The sequence below is a fragment of the Equus przewalskii genome, chromosome 6 (genome assembly GCF_037783145.1).
Source record: "Equus przewalskii isolate Varuska chromosome 6, EquPr2, whole genome shotgun sequence".
NCBI classification, from domain to species: Eukaryota; Metazoa; Chordata; class Mammalia; order Perissodactyla; family Equidae; genus Equus; species Equus przewalskii.
In genome coordinates, this window is record NC_091836.1 from 86,224,950 (window position 1) to 86,247,332 (window position 22,383).

A 22,383-nucleotide genomic window follows, 5' to 3' on the forward strand; every position below is an offset into this window, starting at 1 on the left:
ACACAATACTAGTCACCGTGGGATATATTCTAATATTCCATGGCTAGTGGTTCGTTCTGGGACTATCTCAGTTTTATGAGAACCTGCACATAGCACATAAAGTTGATCATGGGGCTCTGGTCCGAAGAATAAAGCCCACAGTCTACCTCTACCCATGGAATACCATCGACTTATTCTGTGGACACAGGGATTTCAAGGGAGTGAACGACCCAGAGGAGAATGGCAACACTGAGCTGAGAAGGAGTGCCGGCGTGAGGGAGGCAGAGTGAGTGACAGGTAGCATTTAGTCTGCGAAGGATGTCCCGGTGCCCACGTCTGGCTGGGGGGCTGCAGGCTAGCTCCGACTTAGAGGAGCAAGTTTCCCCCGTTTTGGGGGAAGATTGATTCCTCCCTGCTGACGTGCTCTCTGGCCCGCCACCCCAATCCTGTTCCTGATCTGGCTTCATCCCACAGCTGTGCTGCCCAGGGCAGCACCCCCAAGGCTCACTTCTCTGCCCGTGGGGGCTTTCCAGCCGCTCACCAGGCCCCCTCCCCCTCCCCACTTCCTGGGATTCCTGTAGGCACCTGAGAGAAATGTGGTTAGTGTTCTGGGCTGGGCCGGGGGCAGGCAGGGGTCTCAGAGGCTAGAACAGGGGGCCTGAGGTGAGGCCAGGCTCCCCGGCCAAGGCATGGCTTCCTTTCAGTGAGTCAGGCATGGGCCGGTGGTAAGCTCCTGCCCCACCTCTCTGCTTTGCATTAGCTAGCTGTTTGACCTCAAGAGCCCCTCCATGGCAAGGAAAGTTCCTGAGGCTCTGGGGAGGATCTGGCCTGGCCTAGCCCCCAGCCCCACTCTCGGCCCAGCAGGAAGAGTTCAGCCGAATGGCACCACCATTGCACTACCTGACCCTTCTGTCACACCCTCCCCAATACTGGCTCTTTCAGGACTGGTGCCAAGCATGGGTGTCCCAGGTCAGCCTTCAAGGATCCCCAGTTCACTCCAGTCGGGCAGATTCCTCTGTTCTCCTAGACAATGCCAGTGTTCTCCACGTGCTGAGGGCGCACATACACATGCACACACACACACACACACAGTGCAGACATGTGTGTTCTGACATGCACACCAGCTAGTCCCAGGGACACAGCCCTCTTCCCATGCTGCAGCAGACCTGTAAGCCCATGCACTCTGTTGGACCCCGTGGGCCCCACAGCCATGGCAGCCCTGCTCCTGGGAGCCTCCTTGCACTGGCCCCAGGTCTTGGGGACCCAGAGAGCTCTGGCTTGAGCAGTGTCTATGGCTGAGGAGGTATTTGAGGCCCTCCCAGGCTTGCCTTCTGGAACTGGGTGCCTGGACCCTCCTGCCTGTCTCCCCCATCCCCACGCTCGATCCCCATTCCCCTTCCCAAGTACTCACTTCCCCTGGTGGTGCTGTCCTGATGTCCAGACCTGTCTACCTTGGCTCTGAGACCCACTCTGAGCCTCATCCCTCGCCAGAACATTCCTCCCTCCGAAAGCTGGTGTGTGAGACCCACGTTATCTATCACCAAGAGGGGCTGTGGTCCTTAGGAGGTCTCCCCCCATCTCTGCGTCCCTGAGTCCCTCTCCATTTGCCTCCTTTTATGTTTGCAACTGTGCACCTAGATGGATGTGGGGCTGGGGGTGAGTTTGTGAGAGAGTTGACGGCGGGGAGGGGAGGCCGAGCTGAGGAAGGCAAATGTGAGCGGAGACCAGACCCCACAGGAGCTGAGAGAGGTGAGATGCAGCCCCCGCGCCTTTCCAGCCTTGCTCCACCCCCAGGGGCGGTCAAGTGGCCTCAGAGAAACCTGGGATCTCCAGTTCTACTTGTAGAAGCTGGGTTGGGGCCAAGTGTAGCATGCTGGGCTCTGAGGGCACTCCCCCAGGGCCAGCCCCTGGGACTCCAGCAAGGCCTCCGGGTCATGCCTGCAGCCCCTGCCCCTCACCTCCACCCTCTGGTCTCTCCTGAACTCTCAGGTCTGTGTGTCTGTGAGGGATGATCTGGTCTCCTCCTCTGTACCATGGCTGGCACGGCCTCAGTGTTTGGGGGATTTGTCCTGGGTGGGTGGGTTGTAGGGCCTCATGGGGGGATGCCAGGAGGGCACCTTGCGTGGTTAGGGACTGCCTGGGGTTCAGGGCCTGGGAGAAGCTGCTCCTCTCCCAGAATGGGGCTCAGCTACCTCCTCCGTCTGCAGTCGGGGGCCCAGGCCGCCTGCTCCAGACAGCTTGGAGTGCTCCCTCTGTCCTGCCATGTCCATTCACGTCTGTCTTGTCCATCTCTGCTCCTGTGATATGGGTTGCTCCTCTGTGGTGCCACGTCCAGGGCTGCTGGGGTCCCACCATAGGTGAGCAGGGGGCTGGCACAGGGGAGGGGTGGTGGACAGACCCCCTTCCTGCCCATGGCCTTGGAGGGCAGCAGTGAGGTCCCAGAGAAGCCCCTGCCTGGGCTCTCTGGGAGCTGCCACTGCAGCCTCTGGGTCCTATTTGTGGGGGGTGGAGGTTTCTCCCCTGAGCAGCCGAGTGCAAAGTGCCCCTGCCCGGGCCCTCTCCCACCTTTCCCCTGCTGAGCTGCAGGGGCTGCCAGGGTGGTGCTGGCCCATGGTGCAGGGAGGGTGACAGGACTGGGGCAGAGGTGACCAGGCAGGGTGTGGGCAGGGCCCCTCTGCTTGGATGCAGGGCCAGGGTGGGCAGCTGGGGCCCTGAGTGGGGTCCACGTGGCCCCAGTGGGCTAAGGGGAAGTAGCAGAGAGGTGGTCAGACTCTGAGGGCCAGGCTGGGTGTTCTTTCTGTGTTGTTCACATTCTCTCTCTGTCTCTCTCCACTAATCATGTCTCTCTCTCCTCGTTTTGTTGCATGACTTGTGCCTGTTCTCGTCACTGTCCTCTGCTGTGTCTTTCACAGACTGTCCCCAGTTAGCCTGGGACTTTTTTCCTGAGCCCCCAGCTGGGCAGACTCCTCAGGGCTAAACCCAAGGAAATGCCCAGCACCCCCTCCCCGCCCCAGCCCTGCATGCGCCCCCGGCGCCCGCCGCCGGTGTGAACAGTAAGTACATCGGCGGGGCCTGGAGACCAGGGCAGAAAAGCCAGCCCTGCTGGCTGAGGGCCCGGACACCAGGCTCTCCTTGCTCCAAAGTTTAAAAAAAAATGACCCTCTTGCGGACGCTCATCTATCTCAGCCCATTTCAAAGCCTGGAAACCATCTCTGTGAGACGCTGCCCATGCTGCCATTTCATCATTGCAGGCCTGCGGGTCTAGCTGGGCTGAGGGGCCCTGGATGAGGGGAAGCAGGGTTCCCAGCCTTCTGGGGAGCCGGCGGGAAGTGAGGCTCCTAGTAGCCACCTCATCCAAAGGATGGGGGGAGGAGAAAGGGAGTCTCGGGTGAGCTGGCACCTCTGGCCTTTTTCACGGGTTCCCCAGGTTTGGAGAGTTGGCTCCTCCTTGGTTTCTCTTTCTTCTAGCCACCTCTCTAGAGTTGGTGGGGGGAAGGCTCCCAGTTTCTGAGAGCACCCCAAACCGCAGATAAACGAACAGCCCAGGGAGGCTGGCTCCTTCACAGAGGGAGACCTAACCACTCCCACCTGGTTATAGACTCTCCTCAAAGGTCATGGTTGAGAGAAGTGGCAGGTGCCAGGGGTGTCCTGGGAGTCCCTCCAGGGAGGGAAAAGTGCCCAGCTCACATCCCCCCAGGGACCCCTGATGGCCATCCCCTGTCCCTGGCCCCTGCAAGGAAAATGGGCCCCAATTTTGAGCCCTTTAAAGATTGCAGGAGCTGCATGCTGCAGGGCTATGGCACCGGGGGGCAGAGCCAGAGGAGGGGTCTCAGGCTCCACCACCCACCTCTGACCCATCCCTGGGCAAGAACTGCAGGCTGTAGATACCTCACTTATAGACGATGGCCAACAGAGAGACAGCAAGTCCTGGCTCCCATCCCGGATAGAGACGCTGCCTGTAGGACTCGCTGTCTTCCCCCTGAGGAATATTTGTGCAGGGTACCACAGGCCCTGACTTCCGCACCCTCGTCCACTTCCTCCTCCCGTATACTTTCCTCCCCTTCCCACAGCCGCCCTCCTCCCTCAGCCCAGAGACCCTTGGGAGGGAAGACAGGGGCCAGCCAGAGCAGGAGGCTGGACCAGGCCTGTCTGTGGGCACATGTGCTAGGCAGACCCTAGACCCCAGGGAGGCCCCAGCCCCATTCCCGTGCTGTCAGAGTTACCTTGGTAACTGGCCTTTCTGGTTCAGAGTAAATTGGGGAGTGAAGCCCCTGGGATTTGTCAAGAAACGCACTGTACGTGAAATGCTTTGCCATCTTTTTTTTTAAGTTCCAAAATTATGATGGGATTTTTTTGGATTTGCTTTACGAATAAACCTGATTGGTCCATTTCTCTTTTGACTGACTGCCTCTTTGTAGTGACATGATGTGTACACGGGCCGTGATCCAGCCCGCGGGCACGCTGAGTGTGCACGCGGAGAAGGATCACCTGTGCGTGTAGTTACATGATGTGAACAGGGTCACCGAAGAGGGTTACATCGGGCGGGACTGTCTCCAGCTTTTCTCCCCTCTGACGTCTTTGAGAGAGCCTCCCTTCTGTGGCCACGCCCATGTTGGTGTCGTCTTCCCTGCAGGCTCTCCTTCTAGATGGAGCCTTCAAGGAAGCCACGGTGCCCACCGTGGGGACTGAGTTGGCTCCACCCTGGCCAGGAAGATTCTGCTTTGAGGGCAGAGAGCGTGGGGCAGGCTCAGTCTTCAAGAGTGATGGAGGCGGGCAGAGGCCAGGCAGAGCTACCTCTGCCAGCTCCAGAGGCTTCCATGGTGCTGCTCCTGGACTTGGGAGAGGGCCAGCTCCCTGCTCTGGCCACACTTTGCCCCCTCCAAATGTGCCCCACACCTCCTGTCAGGTTCCCTCTCAGGCTACCACAGAGGCCAAGACTCGTCTTCCCACCCGAGTCCATCAGCCGCTGTCGTCTTTACACATCCATTTGCTCTGCTTTGCCGGGGACGCTGCCAAGATGAAACAGAGGATGGGAGCCCCTCCCAAGTCATGACTGCTCTCACTGCCTCATGCCTACATCCCTGTTGTGCCTGTGCAAGCTGCCCAGGCCTGCTCGGGGCAGAGCGGGGTGGAAGACGCTAGCTTGATCCGTATGGGGATCAGAGTGGACTGAGTGACCAGCTTAAGTCTGAGTGGGGGATGGAGCAGACTGCATGGTCAAATTGGCTCTAGGGGACAGAGGAGACTGTGTGCCCAGGCCTAGTGTGCATGGGGGACAGGGCATACAGAGTGACCAGGTTGAGTCTGTATGGGCACAGAGGAGACTGTGGGCCCAGGCCTAGTGTGCATGGGGGACAGGGCATACAAGGTGACCAGGTTGAGTCTGTATGGGCACAGAGGAGACTGTGGGCCCAGGCCTAGTGTGAATGGGGGACAGGGCATACAGAGTGACCAGGTTGAGTCTATACGGGGATAGAGCAGATTGTGTGACCAGGCCTAGTCTGCATGGGGAATGGAGCATATAGAATGACCAGGTTGAGTCTGTATGGGGGAGGGGCTGAGTGATCAGATAGTGTGTGTGGGGGTGACCAGCATGAAGTGAGTGACCAGCTGAGATCCAAATGGAGGATGGAGTAGTGTTGACTGTTGGGATCCGGGGTGGGGAGGCTAGGGAAGCCTGAGCAACTGGTTGGATGTGGATGGGAGGCAGCCAGGCTCAGGTAGGCAGCAGAGGGGTCCGGAAAGGCTGCCTCTCTGGACGAGAGTGTTTCTGCGTGTCTGTCTGTCTTCTCCCTGAGCTCTGTGTCTGGCCCTCTACCCATAACTGCATCCACACCATCCTGTCTCATTGGCCCCGCCTTGGGCCCTGGGCTCGGCCTCCAGCACCACGCTTGCTGGGCCCATCACCAACTCATCTTTTTGCAAACTTTGAGCAAACCCAGGAGCCCCTCCTTCCCAGCACTGTGGGCAGCCCACAGGCTGCCTGAATGAGCCGGGGACTCCCAGCCTCATGCCTCCCTCCATGGCCCCCTTGCCCTTCCGTCCTCAGTGATGGGCTGCCCTTTGTCAATGCCCCACCTCTGGCCTGTCCCCCCGACTAAACAGTTTTGAGTGTCTCAATAGCTTCTGCTTATATGTTTGAAGATTCCAAACTGAATGGGGAGGTGGCGAAGGCCGCGCTGGCGAACGAAGACTGCCCCCACATAGACCAGGCCCTCACTCCCGATGAGGGCCTGCCCTTTACGCGCTCGGGCACCCGCGAGAGATACGGACCCTGCTTCCTCTTATCAACCGGGGAGTACGCGTGCCCGCCTGGTGGAGGAATGAGAAAGGGTATGTAGAGGAGGCTGGGGCGCTCTGCATCAGCCGGGCTGCCTCGCGCTCCTGCAGATGGGTGGGCGGGGTGGCGGGCGAGGGGCGCTGAGGGGCAGGCAGGCACACTGAGGGGGGGCAGGGAGCAGAAGGAGCCCCCAGGGTCAGCCCCTGGAGTCCCTTTCTCCCAAGCAGGATGTTGGGCTGGCAGAGAGGACCTGAGGTCCAGGCAGCTGTGGGTTGGTACCGAGCTAACGGTAGGAAGGGGCTTGGGGACAGGCTGGCTAACTACAGGCTGTGATCCTAAGGCAGGGGGGTATCCAGGGATGCAGGAGGAGCCTCGAGTCCTCCAGGCCGCTCTGGCACATGGCAGGTCAGACCCAGAAGGCAAAGTGATCTCCCCTGTCCCTTGGTTGAGGAAGGATACAGGGTGGGCCTTGCCTGGCCAGGATGCTGTGGGCTTAGCCACCCGAGATCCATGTTCCGGAAGAAGCCTCCTTTAAAGAGAATCCACAGAACAATGATAGGAGAGGCATGAGGAGAGAGGTGGCTTCAGGGCTTGGGGGTGAGGCCAGTGTCCTTGCAGAGGTAAGGTGCGTGCCAATCAGAATGCTGCTAGTGGCAGATAGAGAACTTGCCATGAGAAGGTGGTTCTGCAGGACTCTGCAGCCCCTTCCTTCCCCAGCCCCCATTAGCCACAGCCCCGGGTGTGGTTAGCCCCCCCTGGAGGTTCGTGAAGGCTGAGCCCCGTGTTCTGTTCAAGGTCTCCTTGTATCAGACCCTTATCTTAGGCTGACTCCTGGGGAAAAAGCTTCTACTAGAGCTTGAGCATGGGCTGGAGAGAGGCTTGGGCAGGTCCCAGAGCACCTGAGCTCAAGGCTTCAGGCATTGGCCTGGGCCTGGAAGGCGGAGAAAGCTGGGCAGCTTGTGCATGTCTGGAGCGCCTCACATGCTCACATGGGATGCATGCTGACCAGGGTGAGCACGTTGGGCCAGAGGGATAGTTGGTTTTAAAGAGCAACAGTTGGTGTAGCCTGTGGCCATTCACAGCTGCTCCAGTTATTTGAAGTGATTCAACAATACACAAGGAGAAAACACAGAATTCAAAATAAAGGGCAAACCCAGAAGAGGAGAGGCAGCCTACACTGGGATGGGGGAAGTCCTTCTGGTCACTGGTGCTTGTTGTGCCCACCTGATCCAGGCTGGTCCCTGCTTCCTTGCCCTGCCTGGAGGTCCCTTGGACCCCAGCGTGGCATACCGCTGCCCGCATGGTGCTGCATGGCGGAGGGCTGCCAGCCTGGTGGCAGGCCCCATCCTTGGCACCCTTCCATGGATAGACCTGATGCTCCCCTTCACAACTGGCTTTTTCCCCGGTGGAGGTTCTAGATGCTAGGAGCAGGGGCAGCCAGGGGGGTGAGGGGGAAAGCTGGCAGAGTGTTCCCAACGGCTGTGCTCTGCCCGGTGAGGTCTCATGGGCTGCCTGTCTCCTTCATCTTGAATGTTGGATCAAGCTGTGTGGCCTAAAAGAGCAGACGGGAGAGTCTCTTTATTGCGCTTCTAGAAGCCCAGGGAGTGTGGGACAGAAGAAGCCCGTAGTGGCCAGGGAACCCAGCAGCAACCACTGTGCACAGGTGGTACCCATACCCCAATCCCACAGAGGCGTGGGTGCCAGAGTCTTTGGGAGGCGCGAAGGGTGAAGTGCCCCCACCCACATCCACCCGGCCCCGCTCTCATGGAGTCATGACAGGCGCCGAGGACTTGCGTTTCTCAGGAGGATTGCAGGCCATAAGCCATGTGCAGAGTAGGACAAGAGTTAGGGACTCCACCTGTCCCCCCAGGAGGGAGAAAGAGGCGTGCTAGGCTGGCTCACTGCATGGGAACACCAAGCCAGCTGGAGAAGAATCTGCCTGCCTCTGCATGTGGCTGTTCTGTCTTTCCTCCTCTTTCCTTAAAAACTAAGTACCAAGCGGGATGGGAAAGCCAAGAAGAGAAGCTCAAGTGTTAATTGTATTCTTTACATACAGATCTTTGCAAAGAAAGCCCTGTCATTGCTAAGTATATGCCGACAGAGGCTGTGAGAGTGACTTGACCAGGCGGCTTGGCCCAGGACACTGGTGGCTATTAAGCATCTGGGTGGACCTGCAGCCCCTCCTCACCCTCGGACAGAGTAAATTCACGCCATGCAGGTTTGCCGGACGAGTCCGAGTGGCCCAGGCATTGTACTAGGACGGACGTAGCTTTTCCTACGGCCAAATGGTAACCGACCGTAGAGGATTTCTTTTCCTTCTTTTCATTTTTTAAAGTTTTATTTTATTTGGGGAGGGGGGTGGAGGGGTTCCTTAGCATGACTTGCATGAAGTTAAACAGAAAACCCAGCCAACCAAACCCACCACCCCCCTGCAACTGTATGATTACCCTAAACAACAACGAAAAGAAAAAAGCAAAAGTCCTTTATTTTCTTTCAAAGCTCTTTACTTTTACACACGTTGTTGGAGCCAAACTGTACCAGCGTTCAGTAGAAACCTGTACCTTTCGGGGGAGGGGGATGGGAGGAGGGCTGGGCACGGGACGAATTGCTTCCCTTTTTGTACATGGGATCCAGAGTAAAGGTTCCAACAAGGGCAGTCGGTCAGTCATCGGTCATATTGACCTCACCTTCATAGTTCATCTCTCACGCGGAAACTGAGAACTCTGCTGCAAATAGAATCGTGGAAACCCGCCCTGCTGCCTTCTTCCCTCTGTCTGGCATGCTTGTGACCCAGCGGACGTCACCCCAAGACCCCTGACAGCGGCTAGTCTAGGTTGATTCTGTCATCTTCTTGGTGTGTAGATGCAGTGCAACCAACTTTCACAACAAATTGTTCATAATAATTAGTCAACACTGTACAGATTTTCCAGTGTTACTTTCGAGCACCAAAAGATCAGGACCGGGGAGGGGTGGCCCTCCCCCACCTTTTTAAGGCACAACCTGGCATTGTGTGCAATTTAGTACTTCAGAGTAAAAAACTGCATGCCCAATGTTATGCAAAGCGATCCCAGCATGAAATACCTCTTGTCTCATGGTTTCTGTACAGTCTAAAGCAGATTTGTTTTCCGGAAGCAATTGGAGGTTTGCAGAAACACACTTCTGCATCTCGAATACATGTAGTATTTTCCCAACGGAAACAGAGGACAGTAGCTTGGCTTTGGTCTGATTCTAAAATTAGTGGTGGGGGGGGGTGGGGAAGGATATTTTTGAAAAACACATGCTTGAGTTGAAAAAAAAATGCAACATCTTGAGCTTTTGCTGCAGCTCGCAACATTTCCTGGAAAGAGAGCAATGCTGCTTTCGCTCGACACCCTCCCCTCCCCGGGCCCTCAATAATAAAAAGCTGACTTTTGAGATGAAGCGTGGATTTGGGTTTTTATTGCCTCAGGCAGTGTTGCAATTCGGTTCTGGCCTCTGGTCAGGCCTGCTGCGCCCCGGGTGGGGAGCCTGAGCCCTGGCTCTCTGGTCTCAAGGACTGCCCCCAAGGAGCCAGCTGTCCTAGCACCAGGGGGAAGCCAGGCCCTCAGGAAGAAGCTGTCCTCTGGATAACCCCCTGCAGATCCTGTTGGTGGGGGGAGAAGGCAGCTCTCAGAAGAGAGAGTGCATACGATGAACACATCCTCTAGAGGGTTGACCAACATGGAAACTTCTCAGTGAATCACGCCAAATTCATAACTCCTTGAATCTGGCCATGTCAGAGCTCCTAGCCTCCCCGTGCAGACGATGGTCACCTCCCTCCTAGAGCCATTCTTGAATCTGATGGCAGAGGTCTGCCTGACAGGTCTGGGTAGCCTACCCAGCTGCACCCTTGCTAGACCTAGTCTGTTCGACCCCCCTCATCCCACACCCTTTCCTCAGCCTGGGGGCATCTTGGAAGGGATGAAGACCTGTCCTAGGGATCTTGATTTGCTTGGGTTGTTCACTTGGTTTGGGTTGGGAGTAGAGTGAGGGATTGGGGTTCCAATTCTTTTCCAGGAGAGAGAGAGAATCCAGAAATATTCAGGTGGAAAAGTCCCTAGTGGTCATGGCAGTCAATCTCTTAATGGTCTCGGTGGTCAACCTCTGAGCATTTTACAGATGAGGAACGGAGGCCCACAGAGGGGAGTGCTCTGCCCAGGGCCACAAACACGTTGTGTCAGTCTCCCCTTGATTTCAGTTCCCTTGACACCTCCCAGCATGACCTGAGTCAACAATCATATGGGTGGGTGGGGGACTGAGGGTGGGTGCTGAATTCTCATCTAACAGTTTCTCATCCCCTCTAAGCATTTGCCTCAATGTCCCGGTTCCCTGTGTGGTCCAGAAACCAGTGGGTGGGATCAGTGGAGCCGTGGGTATGGTAAGGCCTCTGCCCAGGGGTGATGTAGCCAAAGGGCTGTTACACAACAGCCATGCCTGGATATCAGGATGGAGAAGCCAAGCAGCCTCAGCTGCTGCAAGCGGGTATCTTCCCTCCACCTGGATCCGCCCTGGAAGAAATGCCTCTAGTGGACTCAAGTTGGACTCAACACAAAGCCATTTGGAACATGGGTTTCCAGGGACACAGTAACCAATGGTGAAAGAGGATTAACATGCACTGAGCATCTGCCATGTGCAAGGCATCTGAGAAAAGTTCTCTCCTGATGCCCACACTAATTCAACATGCTCATTTTAGAGGCAAGAGAACAAGGCATGGAGAGGTACAGTAACTGGCCCAAAGCCGCACAGCCAATGAGAGACGAAGCCAAGATTTTAACCCAGGTGGTCTGACTCCAGAGCTCAGCTTAAGTCATCTCAAGGCCTTCATGGGGCTGGCGGTGGAATCGACAGGAACACTAGAGTTGCTGGTCCTGGATCCCAGGACCCTCAGGACCTGGCCTCCTGCTTGCCTTCATGAAGTGCCACGGCTGTAACAGAAGGGCCATTTCACATGCTGCTCTGAGGCTTCCACACACACGTCTGACCCCTCACTCTCCTGCTCAGACACCTGCTGCCCTGAGAAGGGGGCTGAGGCTGCTGACATCGGCTGGCACGGCCATAGCCTCTCCTCTCCCAGCTCTGGGCCCTCTCTGGGCTCCGGCCCTCTGAAATTCTGAACTTGCAGCGGTGACGCACATGCACCTCAGGATCTGGAACCCCCTCCCTCTAACACCCCCACCATTTCCCCACTAACTTACTAACTCCCAATTTCAATTTATCACTAAGTCACTTCACTCAGCCGTGGCAGCTGCCTGGGGGCATGGCAGCGGGCTTCCTCTGAGTCCTAGGCCTGGATTCACTGTTCCCAAGCACAGGTTCATCCGGCTGTGGTCTGAGGGCCCACCACGACCAAAGGTGGTGGGGCGTGAAGGAAAGAAGGGGGGCCTACGGTGAGGAGGGGAGCACGTGCGGGGCAGCCGGGATGTAAACATCCCACTAACACCTGGCACGTGCATCAACAATCACTCCAGGAGCCAGGCCCAAGACCTGTGAGCACACAGCAGGGTCCTGCTCCCCTCTTCGTTTTCCTTTCCTCCTCATAAGGGAAGAATGTGAAGCCCAATTTACTTGGTTCATCAGAAAAAAAATTTTAAAAAACAAATGGGTATTTCTCAGGTTGGCTCCTATGGCTCATTAGCTAACTAGGTGGATAATATCGACATTAATTGACCGTCAGATGGTTACGACGTCCACAGCATAGTTATCAAACATTTGCAAGAGATAAAAGCAGACGAGGGGTAGGGGTGTGGGATCATAGAGCCCACCCATTTAACCTCCCACCCCACGGTGACCCCAAGGGTATAGTGACTGGTTCATTCATGAACATTTACTGGGCACTTCCTCTGTACCAGGACCCGACCTTGGGGAGGGGTTCCAGGTCGACCCAGCCCCGGTCCTTTGCTCTCAAAGAGCTCAGGGTCTATTAGGAATGAGGGGTTTGGACATCCATGAGTCTGAGAAAGACCAGTAGGGACCAAAGTGTTCTGAAGGAAACCTGGGAGGCGCAGTCAACAGCCCCTCACCTCCTGGAGCTTTGGGGCCCTCATCAGATGCAGCCAGTGAACTGACTTGGAGAAAGCCTGTCTGCTGCTGTCTGGAGGGCGACGCAGAGGAACTTGGGGTGAAGGGACGGGCTGTGGTGTCTGCTAGTGCCAGAGCCATTCGGTCTTCCACGTGTGGATTATCTGTGCCCTGCACACTTCCAAAAAGGGTCTGTCTCCGGGTCTGAGTTGAGCTCTGAGGCTCAGGGCTGAGGCGCCGCCGAGCCTGGTTCAGGCTGGGAAGGAGCCCTGAGACATGCCTTCCTGTGCCCGCAGGCAGGCCTCTCGAGAGGCACCAGGCTGAGCAGCAGAGGACTTGGGACTTGGATTTCTGCCAGCAGGTGCTGAAAGAGGTCGGGGGGATTCGGCACTGCCACGCTGGGAGCGAGCATGTTGGTTCCTCGTGAGGAGAAAGCCTGTCTAGGAGGGCCGAGCACTAGCTGTGTGGGACTGCTTTCTGGGCTGAGTGGCTGATGCAGACCACTCGGCCTGGAGGATGGTGGGTGGTGGCCAGTAATGGGCCTGCTGCAGCTTGAGTCGTCTCTGGGCCATCCAATCCACTGCTGCATCTCTGAGGGCTTGGTAACTTGGAAGACCAGCTCAGAGTGCACGGAGACGTCCTTCCCCATGTTCCAGAGGTGCGTGGAGGCTGCACTGGCCTCCCCTGGTTCTGGGAGGCAGGAGGCCAAGGGATCTGCTGGCCGGGGCAGCAGTGTTTCTAGGCTGCAATATTAGGAGCAGGACTCCATGCGCTGGCGTTCAAGGTCGGGTGACAGCTCTGGGAGGTTCCTAGGTTCAGGCCTGGGGAGCTCAGGATTATCCTCGTCCCAACTCTCCTGAGCTGGACCTGCCCCTGGGCATACCCCTTATGCCCCTTCCTTGTCTGGCTCAAGGCCCTGGATGGGTCACCTGCTGGGTCAGGAGTGAGGAGTATGGCCTTGAGATGGTCCCATCCCATTTCTAGGCCTCCATTTTCCCAAATGCACAATGAAATATTGGATAAGATCGTGGTTTTTAAACTTTCTCCAGGACCCTATGTCCAATGAAATCTTCTGTGAAGCCCAATATATAACATAGGTTAAAATAAAGCTGCTGTGAATAAGGTGGAGGGTGGGGAACTCGGCCTTCCTATACCCACAGCCCCAGGTGGCCAGTGAGTTCTCAGAAGACTTCTGGGCTCTACCGAATGCAGTTAGAAGGCCACTGGGCTAGATGGTCATTTCAGGTGCTCCAGCTTTGATGTCCGGGGGTTTTGTAACTTCCTAAAGCCACTGGAGCCCAGCCCTCACAGACCCAAACCCTCTCCTGAGTCACAAAGGCAGACCGTGTGGGATGGGCCGCAGACCTGGCTGGCTAGCTGGGGACATGGCCACACAGTCCCCCAGGGAGAGCTGCTCTCTCAGGCCCTCTGGCCAAAGGTCTGCTGCCAGTCACAGCAGAGAGAAAGGTGCTATGTCCCCCAGAGCCATAGCTGCCCCCCGCGGAAGCCTGGGGACCGGGGTCTGGGCTGGTCCTCACCTCACCTGAAGGCCCTCCTCCTGCAGAGGCTGGGGCCTGGGGGCAGATGTCAAGGTTCAGGTCTTGACGCGGCTATCCCTAGACTGCTCTTCCCACGCTGTGGCCTGTCCCTCAGCTGAAACTGCACAGCTTGGCAATTACGGTCACACAGACTGGCTCCAGAGTCCTGCCTGGCTCAGACGAACACAGCCATCTTCCGAGAGTTTCACTCGTTCTGGATTCTTTTGTCAGTCCCAGGGGTCTCCGCTGTGGAGTCTTCTCAGGTCTCTTGTCCCTTCCTCCACTTACTCCTCTCCACTCCCTTCCACCCAGACTCCAGGGCTTTCTCCCTTGGTCCTAGTCACCAAGACAAGAACCTCTTCCCATCCAAGTATCCGGCCATCTGCTCAGGGTATCTCAATATCCTTGAAGCAGCAAACGACGTGCTCTGGGCGCTGAGAAGACAAGCCGAGGAGAGGCTGCAGCTGCTCCAAGCAGGGCCTAGGAGCCCTCTGGCCTGCTGAATTGAAGGCTGCTGGACCAAAACCACCACTGGGGATAGGGCCGAGCTTTCTGTCCCCACCAGGCAGGGATGGGCGGGAGCCTTCCTGCTGGGCTTGGCTTTCCGTGTCCTTTGGCGAGGACCTAACCCTCATTCTCATCTGCTGCGTAGAAAGGATGTCTGTCTCCTTAAGCCCCGGACTCTGGGCAGGCAGCCTCCGTTGTTCCACTCTGAGGTCAACCCAACCACAGTGTCTCCTGAGCCCTTCTCAGGCCAGCCCCACGACCTGACAAAGCAATTCTCTAGCAACACTGTGGGTGGAAAAAGCCACTTTATTAAAGAGGCTCTGTCACAAGCCCCCCATTTCTGCACGTGTCAGACTGGCTTTGGGTAGAAATTCTGGTTGTCTTTCCTTCCAGTTTCTCTTTATCCATGGCTTCCTGAGATTTGGCATCTTCAGTGGCATCTGGGGAAGGGCCAGTGACCTTGGGGCCCTGGTCCAGTGCAGGAAGGGCTGGCAGCTGACAGAGGGCCAGGGAGTGGCCAGCCCCGCAGCCCACAAGGAGACCTGACGACAACCGCAGAGACTGCACGGGCTTCGGGGCCCAGACGTTGGCTTCGGTGCCATCCCCGCACATGCCATGCTCGTTCCAGCCCCAGGAATAACAAGCCCCACCTGTGAAGGAGAGGGGAGACTGCTGTGGACATGGTTTTGGAGAACAGGGTTGAAACACTCACCTGGGGACACAGGTGTCGTCACAACCTCAGTTTACACATGAAAAAACCAAAGCTCAGTGACACTTGGTGGCATGCTCTCTGTCCCCGCTTCACCCCTGCCTCCTGAGTCTGCTCCTGTTGCCCTGTTTCCCACCCCCACCAATCCACAACTGATCCTGCCCCAAACCTGGCCTTCCCCCTTGGCCCTTCCCTCACTCCCACCCCCCAACACACACACATATAACCTAAGACCTGCCGACTCTGTCTCCAAAAACTTCTCAAATCCTCCCATGTGTCTCCATCTCTGCTGCCATCGCCCTGATCCTGAAGCCCTTTTCTCTCATCTGGGCCCTGCCCATTGCCAGCTAACTACCAGGCTGCTTCCCAACCAGGTGGTCTCTGACACGGCAACCTGATCTCCTCACTCCCCTGCCTAGACCCCTCCGACTTCCCACCACCCTGAAGGAGGCCTTTCCTTGGCCTGGGAGGCCCTCAGTGACCTGGCTCCTGACTGTCTTGCTGGCCTCCCTCCAACAACTCTCCCCCCACCCCTTGCATTCCAGAACCCTGCCTTCATTCAGTTCCTTAAACACGCCCTGTGGGCCTTCCTTTCTCTCGAAAAGGACTCTCGAAGTCCTTGCTCTACTGGGCTCCAGACCTCCTCATCCTTTAGATTCCAGCTTAAATGTGGCTCAGAGGCCAGAGTCCCCGGCCACCCAATCCAACTTAGACTCTTGCTATGGCCCGTGCGCGTTGTCTTCGAAGGCAGTGGGCGGATGACTTGTGTGGTGACCTGGTTACTGTCTGCTCCTCACTGGACCATCTGCTCTACAGTGAGGGAGAGTATCTGCTGTATCTCCAGCATGCAGCCTCGCACACAGCTGGTGCTCAATAAAGGTTTGTTGACTAGACGAAAGACTGAATGAACTCAGAGTCATACAGCCAGAGAGTCCCCCAGCCAGCATGCAAGTGCAGCTCTCCCACAGTCCGCTATGCTCCCATTCCATCAAATCACGTCTTCCTAGGTTTTGGACTCTTTCCTAGGGTTTAAACTCACTCACATCTTTCTGTAGTTGTTAAAAAAATTCTTTTCTGGATATAAAATACATCTTCATGGCAAACAGGAAAAAAGGGAAAATATGGATGAGTGTAAAGAAAAGCAGACTTCCAGAATCTTGCCCACTACCATGGATATTTTGGATATCTCTTTTGGACATTTAATTTGTAAATATTTGTGTATATTTTGTCCTGCTTTTATCCCTCAATATTATAACACAAACATTTCTCCATGGAATTGCAAATCAGTCAAAAGGTAAATTAAAAATAATTTGAAATTTTGAAATAGTTCAATATACAGAAAAGTATCAAAAATAATTTAACAGAAAGACATATCCCCACCCAGATTTAGAACATTAACATTTTGCCGTATTTGCTTCGACTCTTCCCTTTAAAAAAATCAATCATGAAGATAGTTTAAGCCCCCCTCCCATCCTTGCCCCCCGTCCATCCCCCGCTTCCCAGAAGTCACCACGACTTTTAAGTTGGTGTACATTATTCACATGATTGTTTTACTTTTTTCTACATCTATGTGCCCGTAAATACTATGTAATATTTTCTGTTTGTTTTAAAGATTTACATAAATAGTATCACTCAAATATGTATCCTTTTTGGGCCTTGCTCTTTACACTCAGCATTGTGTTTGAAATGCATCTGAGCTGATAGTTACAGGTCTAGTTCATTTATTTGAACTGTGCATAGTATTGCATTATGTATAAATCATGTTATTTATCCATTTCCCTTCTGATGGACAGCTCTTTAATGATAACTGTTATTTTATTAGACTATATAATATATAATACACAATATATTATACAATACTAAAATTGTTGCTATCATAAACAGCACTGCAATGAGCATCCTTGAACGCGCCTCCTTGTACAAACTGGTGTTTGCGCAGCGGTGATTCCTAGAAATGTGGGTGTAGTGGATCACGTTTCATTTTACTCTGTATGGCCAATGATAGCTCTCCAAAGTGGCTGCGGTCATTTCTGGTCCCATCAGCAATGGATATGAACTTGTTTCCCTCTCTCTTTGCCCTTGGACTCCCGCTATTGTGACAAATATATTTAATAAACTTACATTTCCCTGCCCACCAGTGAGAGGAGCGTCACTTACTTCATCAGCCCTCCATGGCCTCTCCTATGAGTTGCATGTAGACATTCTTTGCCTGTTTTGTTCTTTGGTTGTTTACCTTTTTCTTATTGATTTGCATGTTTTCTTCGTGTATTCTCTTTTGTTTATATAATTCTTTGTTGTTCCATGCATTGCAAGTGTCTTCCCCCAGAAGTCTGTGGTGTGTCTCTTCACTTTGTTTATGGTGTCTTTTGTTATACAGATTTATTTAAAATGCTGCCTAATTGTCCATTATGGAGATTAAACAATTTCCTTAACCTGTATCCCACTGTCAGATAAGTAGGTTGTTTCTAATTTTTCATTATTTTGTATAGCATTCCTCTGAACATCTTTATGCATGACTCTTTGTCTATCTAATTATTTTCTCAAATTAGATTCTTAGAATGTGAATTCCTGGTCAAAGGGTATAGACATTTTTGAGACTCCTGGGTTTTGAGCACTGCCAGAGTACTTTTCAGAAAGGCCACCTGACTTTAACTACAGCAATCTGTGCGAGTCTCTCTTTCACCCCAGCATGGCCAGTATTTATTAGTTATTATAATGTTTAAAAATCTTTCCTAATTCAAGGACAAAAAATGGTATCTCATTGTTTTAATTTGTACTTTTTTGGTTACCATTGAAACTGAAAATTAATTATGTTTCTCAAATATTTGTATTTCCTCTTTTGTGTATTGACTGCTTCGTATCTTTTTCCTATTTAAAACATAAATAGAGTTTAAGCTCTCAGACCCAAAAGCCAGATGACCTGGGTTCAAATCCCAGCTCCTCCATTTATTAGCTGAGTGACCTTGGGCAAGTTACTTAGCCTCTCTGTGCTTCAGTTCCCTCATCTGTTAAATGGGCATAATAGTACCTTTATCATAAATTTGTGTACAAGGATTAAATGAGTATGTATAAAATACTTAGAATGATGCCTGGTACATAGTACTATATAAATATTTGCTATTGTTGTTATCAATTAAGAGCCTTGTTGCTTTAAAGATTTTTATTTTAAGAATATTAATTCTTTCTCTGCCATATCTTGCATAAGTCTTTTTTCTCTGTTTGACTTAAAATTTTGTTTTAGGTCTTTTGATGTAAATCGTAAGTTTTATGGTTCTATGTAGTAAAATGTATTAATCTTTTATCTTATAATTTTTTCCAGTGTTTGTAAGAATTGAAAGCCTATCCCTATCCAGATTGGAAAATATTCTTTTTGATTTTTCAATGATTTGTATTTTCTAATCTCTACATTTCACTCATTACCCACTGAAAATCTGCTTTACAGACCCTCCTTTCACAGAGGGAGGCTGGCCAGCCTGGGACATCCCTCTCCTTTCCCTAGTAGGAAGGCAATCATTGGCCAAAAGCTTGGGTTTGGGGAAACACAGATGTCTGCCTGTTTGGCCTGCGAGTGAGGAAATGCACATGGAGAGGATGGACCCCGGGCCGCAGCTCCTACAGTTCAGCCGGAGTTTCAGCCAGGTGGCTCCGGGGCACGAGGCGGGAGAGTGGAAGGCTTGGTACCTTTGGGCCCAGCTCGGCACCTGGTGTGGGCGTCGTGCCCGGCCCTGGTGAGTGGCACCAGCTGACGGTCAGCAGGAATGGGGGTGGGAGGAAGGCAGAGCTGACCTACCAGCAGGACACAGCTCGATGGGCAGCTGGCAGGTCCCTCTCCTCCTGCCAAAGGAAACACGCTCTGAGGAAGCTGCACTCGGGCCGGGGTAGCCAGAGGCCTTGCGCCAGGCCTTTCATGCCCACTGGGTCGAGAAGCCTGGCAAAGGGCCTGAAATATCTTCCCCCAGTACTTCCAAAGAAGCCCACTCAAGGTTAGGTGCTTGATGTTCTTTATTTCGCTTAATTCCAACAGCTCGGTGGGAGCTCTGTTTTATAGATTATTCTTGTTTTACCGACAATGAAACAGGCTCTAGAACCCAGGCAGTGTGGCTCCAGAATCTGTACTAAACTCTGCCTATTGTGTACAGGGCTTGCCAAATTTATTCTATAAAGGCAGACAGTCAATGTTTCAGGTTTGAGGGCCTCATTCAGTCTCTGTTGCACATTCTTCCTCTTTATTATAACCCTTTAAAAACCATTCTGAGCTTGCAAGGCCATACAAAACATGCCACGGGTCAGATTTGGTCTGTGGGGCATACTCTGCCGGCCCCTGGCATATGCAGACTGCATACAATTTACCATGCATGGGCTATGCTGTCCTGGGTCCCACATTACCAAACGGCTGTGTGATAAAGGTGCTTCTGTTCTGTCCCCGCCTACCTCCCACGGTTGCTAGGAGGGACTGCACGAGTTGATGCATGCATAATGCCCCAGCACAGTGCCCAACACATGGGGTCAGCTCACACCCACATTAGAAGCAGACCACAGGAGCAGAGGGAAAGGCAAAGAAGACCACGCCAGTGGCAAAAGGCACAGAGAGGGAGGGGCAGCAGCAGAGGGGAAGGCCTAGGGTGAAAGGACAAGAAGTTTGGGGTTCCTGAATACTTTACACAAATCTCCTATAGAAAAAAACCAGGCTGCTGAACTCGGCAACTGAAAGATTGGCTATCCCCTTAATAGAAGGACATCTTTAAGTACTGAGCTCCTCCAGCATTTAGAATAGGTTACATCCGCCTCAACAACCTCACTTCGCGCCACCTTTTCAGGGGCACAGTGAAGATGGGAAGGCCCTCTGGGCTCAGCAAGACGCTATTGTGCAGGCTGTTCTCAAGCAGAAGTGAGAGGGAGGAGAATGGCCTACGACAAGCCTCTCGCTGAGCTCACTGGAATCTGGAACACCCAGTTTGCTAGACAGCTAAGTTACAGGACAATACCTGGCTTTACAGAGGCCTCTCTGCAGTGTGCCTGGCCCTTGCCAGGTCCTTGAGGACACTGAAATCCCACTTGATTGATCCAGATCTACTTTACTGGCCCCGGGGCACATGGTTGTGAGCCTTGAGTGGAGAGCCCACAGTTACAGAGGGATTCCCTAGCCTCTTAGAGTTCAGGTCCTTTGTTCATGGGCTCAGGGGAGTTGGCCTGATCCAGGCCGTGACAAGTGATGGAGCTCATGGCCCACCACACTTGTGTCAGCCTAAGAGCTCTGCAGGCAGCGGAACCTTGGGACTGGCAGGGTCCCTGTCACGGGCTGGACACAGTACTCAAATCTGTTCAGCCCTTGTGGCACTGCCTGAGCTTCTTGGCAACCCGGGTCCTTCCAGGGCCTTATGCTGCTGGGACTGCAGCCCGGCCCTAGGGAGGGGGCAGCATTTCTGCTGGAGGGCCTTGCCAAGGAGTGGTAAACACATGAGCATGTGTGGCACAGCCTCCTGGTTGTTCCTGAACAACAGAATGAAGACTACATTTCCCAACCTCTTTTGCAGCCGAGTGTGGCCAATCAGATTCAAGCTGAAACGTTTGGTAATGGCTTATGGGACCCTTCCTTAAGAGACAGATGGCATGCACCCTTTGTCTGTTCTTCATCCCTTCCTCCATCCTGTCACTAGGAACGTGGAGCTCAGGCTGCCATCTCAGACTATGAAGATGAGGGCTGCAACCTAGGAATGGGGCTTCTGTTTCATCCAAATGTCACCTTAATTCCCACGGCAACCCTCCAAGGTGTTTTACCTCCATTTTCCAGATGAGGTAACTAGGCTCAAAGAGGTGAGATGACCTCTCACAGAGCCATTTCAGTCAGGACTAGAATCCGGGACTCCCAGGCTCCTTCACTGGTTCCAAACCACGTGAAATGGTAAGAAACTCGCTGAACACTGAGCGTACGCCAGACCAGGTGACAAGCACTTCGTGTGTATTGATTCAATGAATCCCCCAAGCCTGAGAGGCGCATCGAACGTCATCCCCATTTCCAGAGAGGTGGTGTGAACTGTGCAAGGTAACAGAGCTGACAAGAAGCAGGGCTGGATCCGAACCCAGGCAGTCTGACTCCAGGACCTCTTCTGTCAATGTACTGTCCTCTGGCAAAACCCTGCTTCCCAGATAATTAAGAAAAAGCACAGCATAACGGTCCACCTGTGTGGGGACAAGATCTCCATGGAAAGTAACAGTGTAGCTGGTGAGAGCGGCACTCTGCAGAGGAGCAGAAACCTCACTGAGGCCTTGTGAGCACCAGGGCCGGGGCTGCGGAAGCCGTGTACCTGGTGGGGACAGGAAGAGGAGGGGGATGGGGATGAAAAGTCAGGCAGCGAATGGTTCCCCTTCTCTCCCCCTGTCAAACACCCGGAGCATCAGGAAGGGCTGCTCTCCTGCAATACCAGGCAGGGAGAGAGAGGAGGGGTGAGGCCTGAGCACCTCAACAAGAGGAAGGCTCTGGATTCAGGAAGCTGGCAAATGTCAGTGTGGACACAGCCTGCCTTGGAGCTGGGCAAATTTGGGAAAAACTTCTGTGTGTCCAGCCACCCAAGCTCACAGGGATCCCACCCTTTCAGCAGTACTTGGTGGGATGGGCCCTAGGGTCCTGCTGTGAGCAAGGAACAGAGAGTGAGGAGCCTGGAATTCAGGCCTCCTGAAGTGTTTTGGGTCTAGGTGGCAATTTAACTTCAGAGTAGGAAGAGGCTCAGGTCCTTATCGTCTCTCGCCTGGACAGTTACAAGTCACTCTGTTCCTTGCATAGAGGCAGCTGGCCTTGGGTGCGGAGGGGAATCAAGCTGCAACACAGTGTGGACTGGGTCCTCCCAGGGACAATTCCGTGTCCCCCCACCACTGAGGAGACCAAGTCCAGGCCTCCTAGCCGGCTCTGGAGGCCCTCTGTGGTCTGTCCCTCTTTCCCAGCTCTCTGTCCCAGCCCCGCAGGCTCGTTGCTGCTCCCGGATTCACCCAGGCCTTTCACACGGTCATGATTTTGCTCAGATCAGTCATGTATTTCATCATGTGGGGGCTTCTTCTGGCTTGGCCCTGTGCTGGACACAAGACCCAGAAGAGGAAAATTCAGTTTCCACCCTCAAGGCTCCCAGTCCACTGGGGAAGCAGCCATAGAAATGATGATTATGGGGGGATGGCATGCGTGTGCAAGGATGCACGCACAACAGTGTGTACTGCAGCATGCCTTGTAATCGCAAAAAATTGGTAGAACCCCAAAATATCATCAATAGAGGAGTGTTTAAAGAAATTATGGTTTGACTCCACTACTGAATAATACCCAGCTATTAAGAATAATGAGGTGGAGC

At 53.8% G+C, this 22,383-nt stretch overlaps 2 protein-coding genes across 44 annotated transcripts in view; one reads left to right on the forward strand and one right to left on the reverse strand.

Moving 5' to 3' along the window:
* The window catches only part of KCNC1 (potassium voltage-gated channel subfamily C member 1), a 40,832-nt gene extending 31,153 nt beyond the window's left edge, over positions 1-9,679 (forward strand). The window contains exons 3-4 of one of the 2 annotated variants that reach the window (XM_070624399.1): positions 6,103-6,312; positions 8,316-9,679. In XM_070624399.1, coding sequence (XP_070480500.1) covers positions 6,103-6,312; positions 8,316-8,380 — 275 coding nt within the window. In that variant the 3' untranslated portion in view covers positions 8,381-9,679. The remainder of the gene's footprint in view (positions 1-6,102; positions 6,313-8,315) is intronic. The other variant, XM_070624400.1, reaches the window with a different exon arrangement.
* The window catches only part of SERGEF (secretion regulating guanine nucleotide exchange factor), a 229,504-nt gene that overhangs the window by 6,064 nt on the left and 201,057 nt on the right, over positions 1-22,383 (reverse strand). For 22 of the 42 annotated variants that reach the window (XR_011541229.1, XR_011541228.1, XR_011541225.1 and 19 more), the window contains one exon: positions 14,629-14,990. The exons of 4 other annotated variants lie outside the window; for them this stretch is intronic. Coding sequence is in view for 28 of the 38 variants with exons in the window: in XM_070624421.1 (XP_070480522.1) it covers positions 14,650-14,990 (341 nt within the window). In the remaining 10 variants the exon portion in view is untranslated. Of the gene's footprint in view, positions 1-14,628; positions 14,991-18,730; positions 18,884-20,827; positions 21,355-22,383 lie in introns of those variants that run through there. 16 more of the 42 variants (XR_011541230.1, XM_070624432.1, XM_070624428.1 and 13 more) reach the window with 3 other exon arrangements.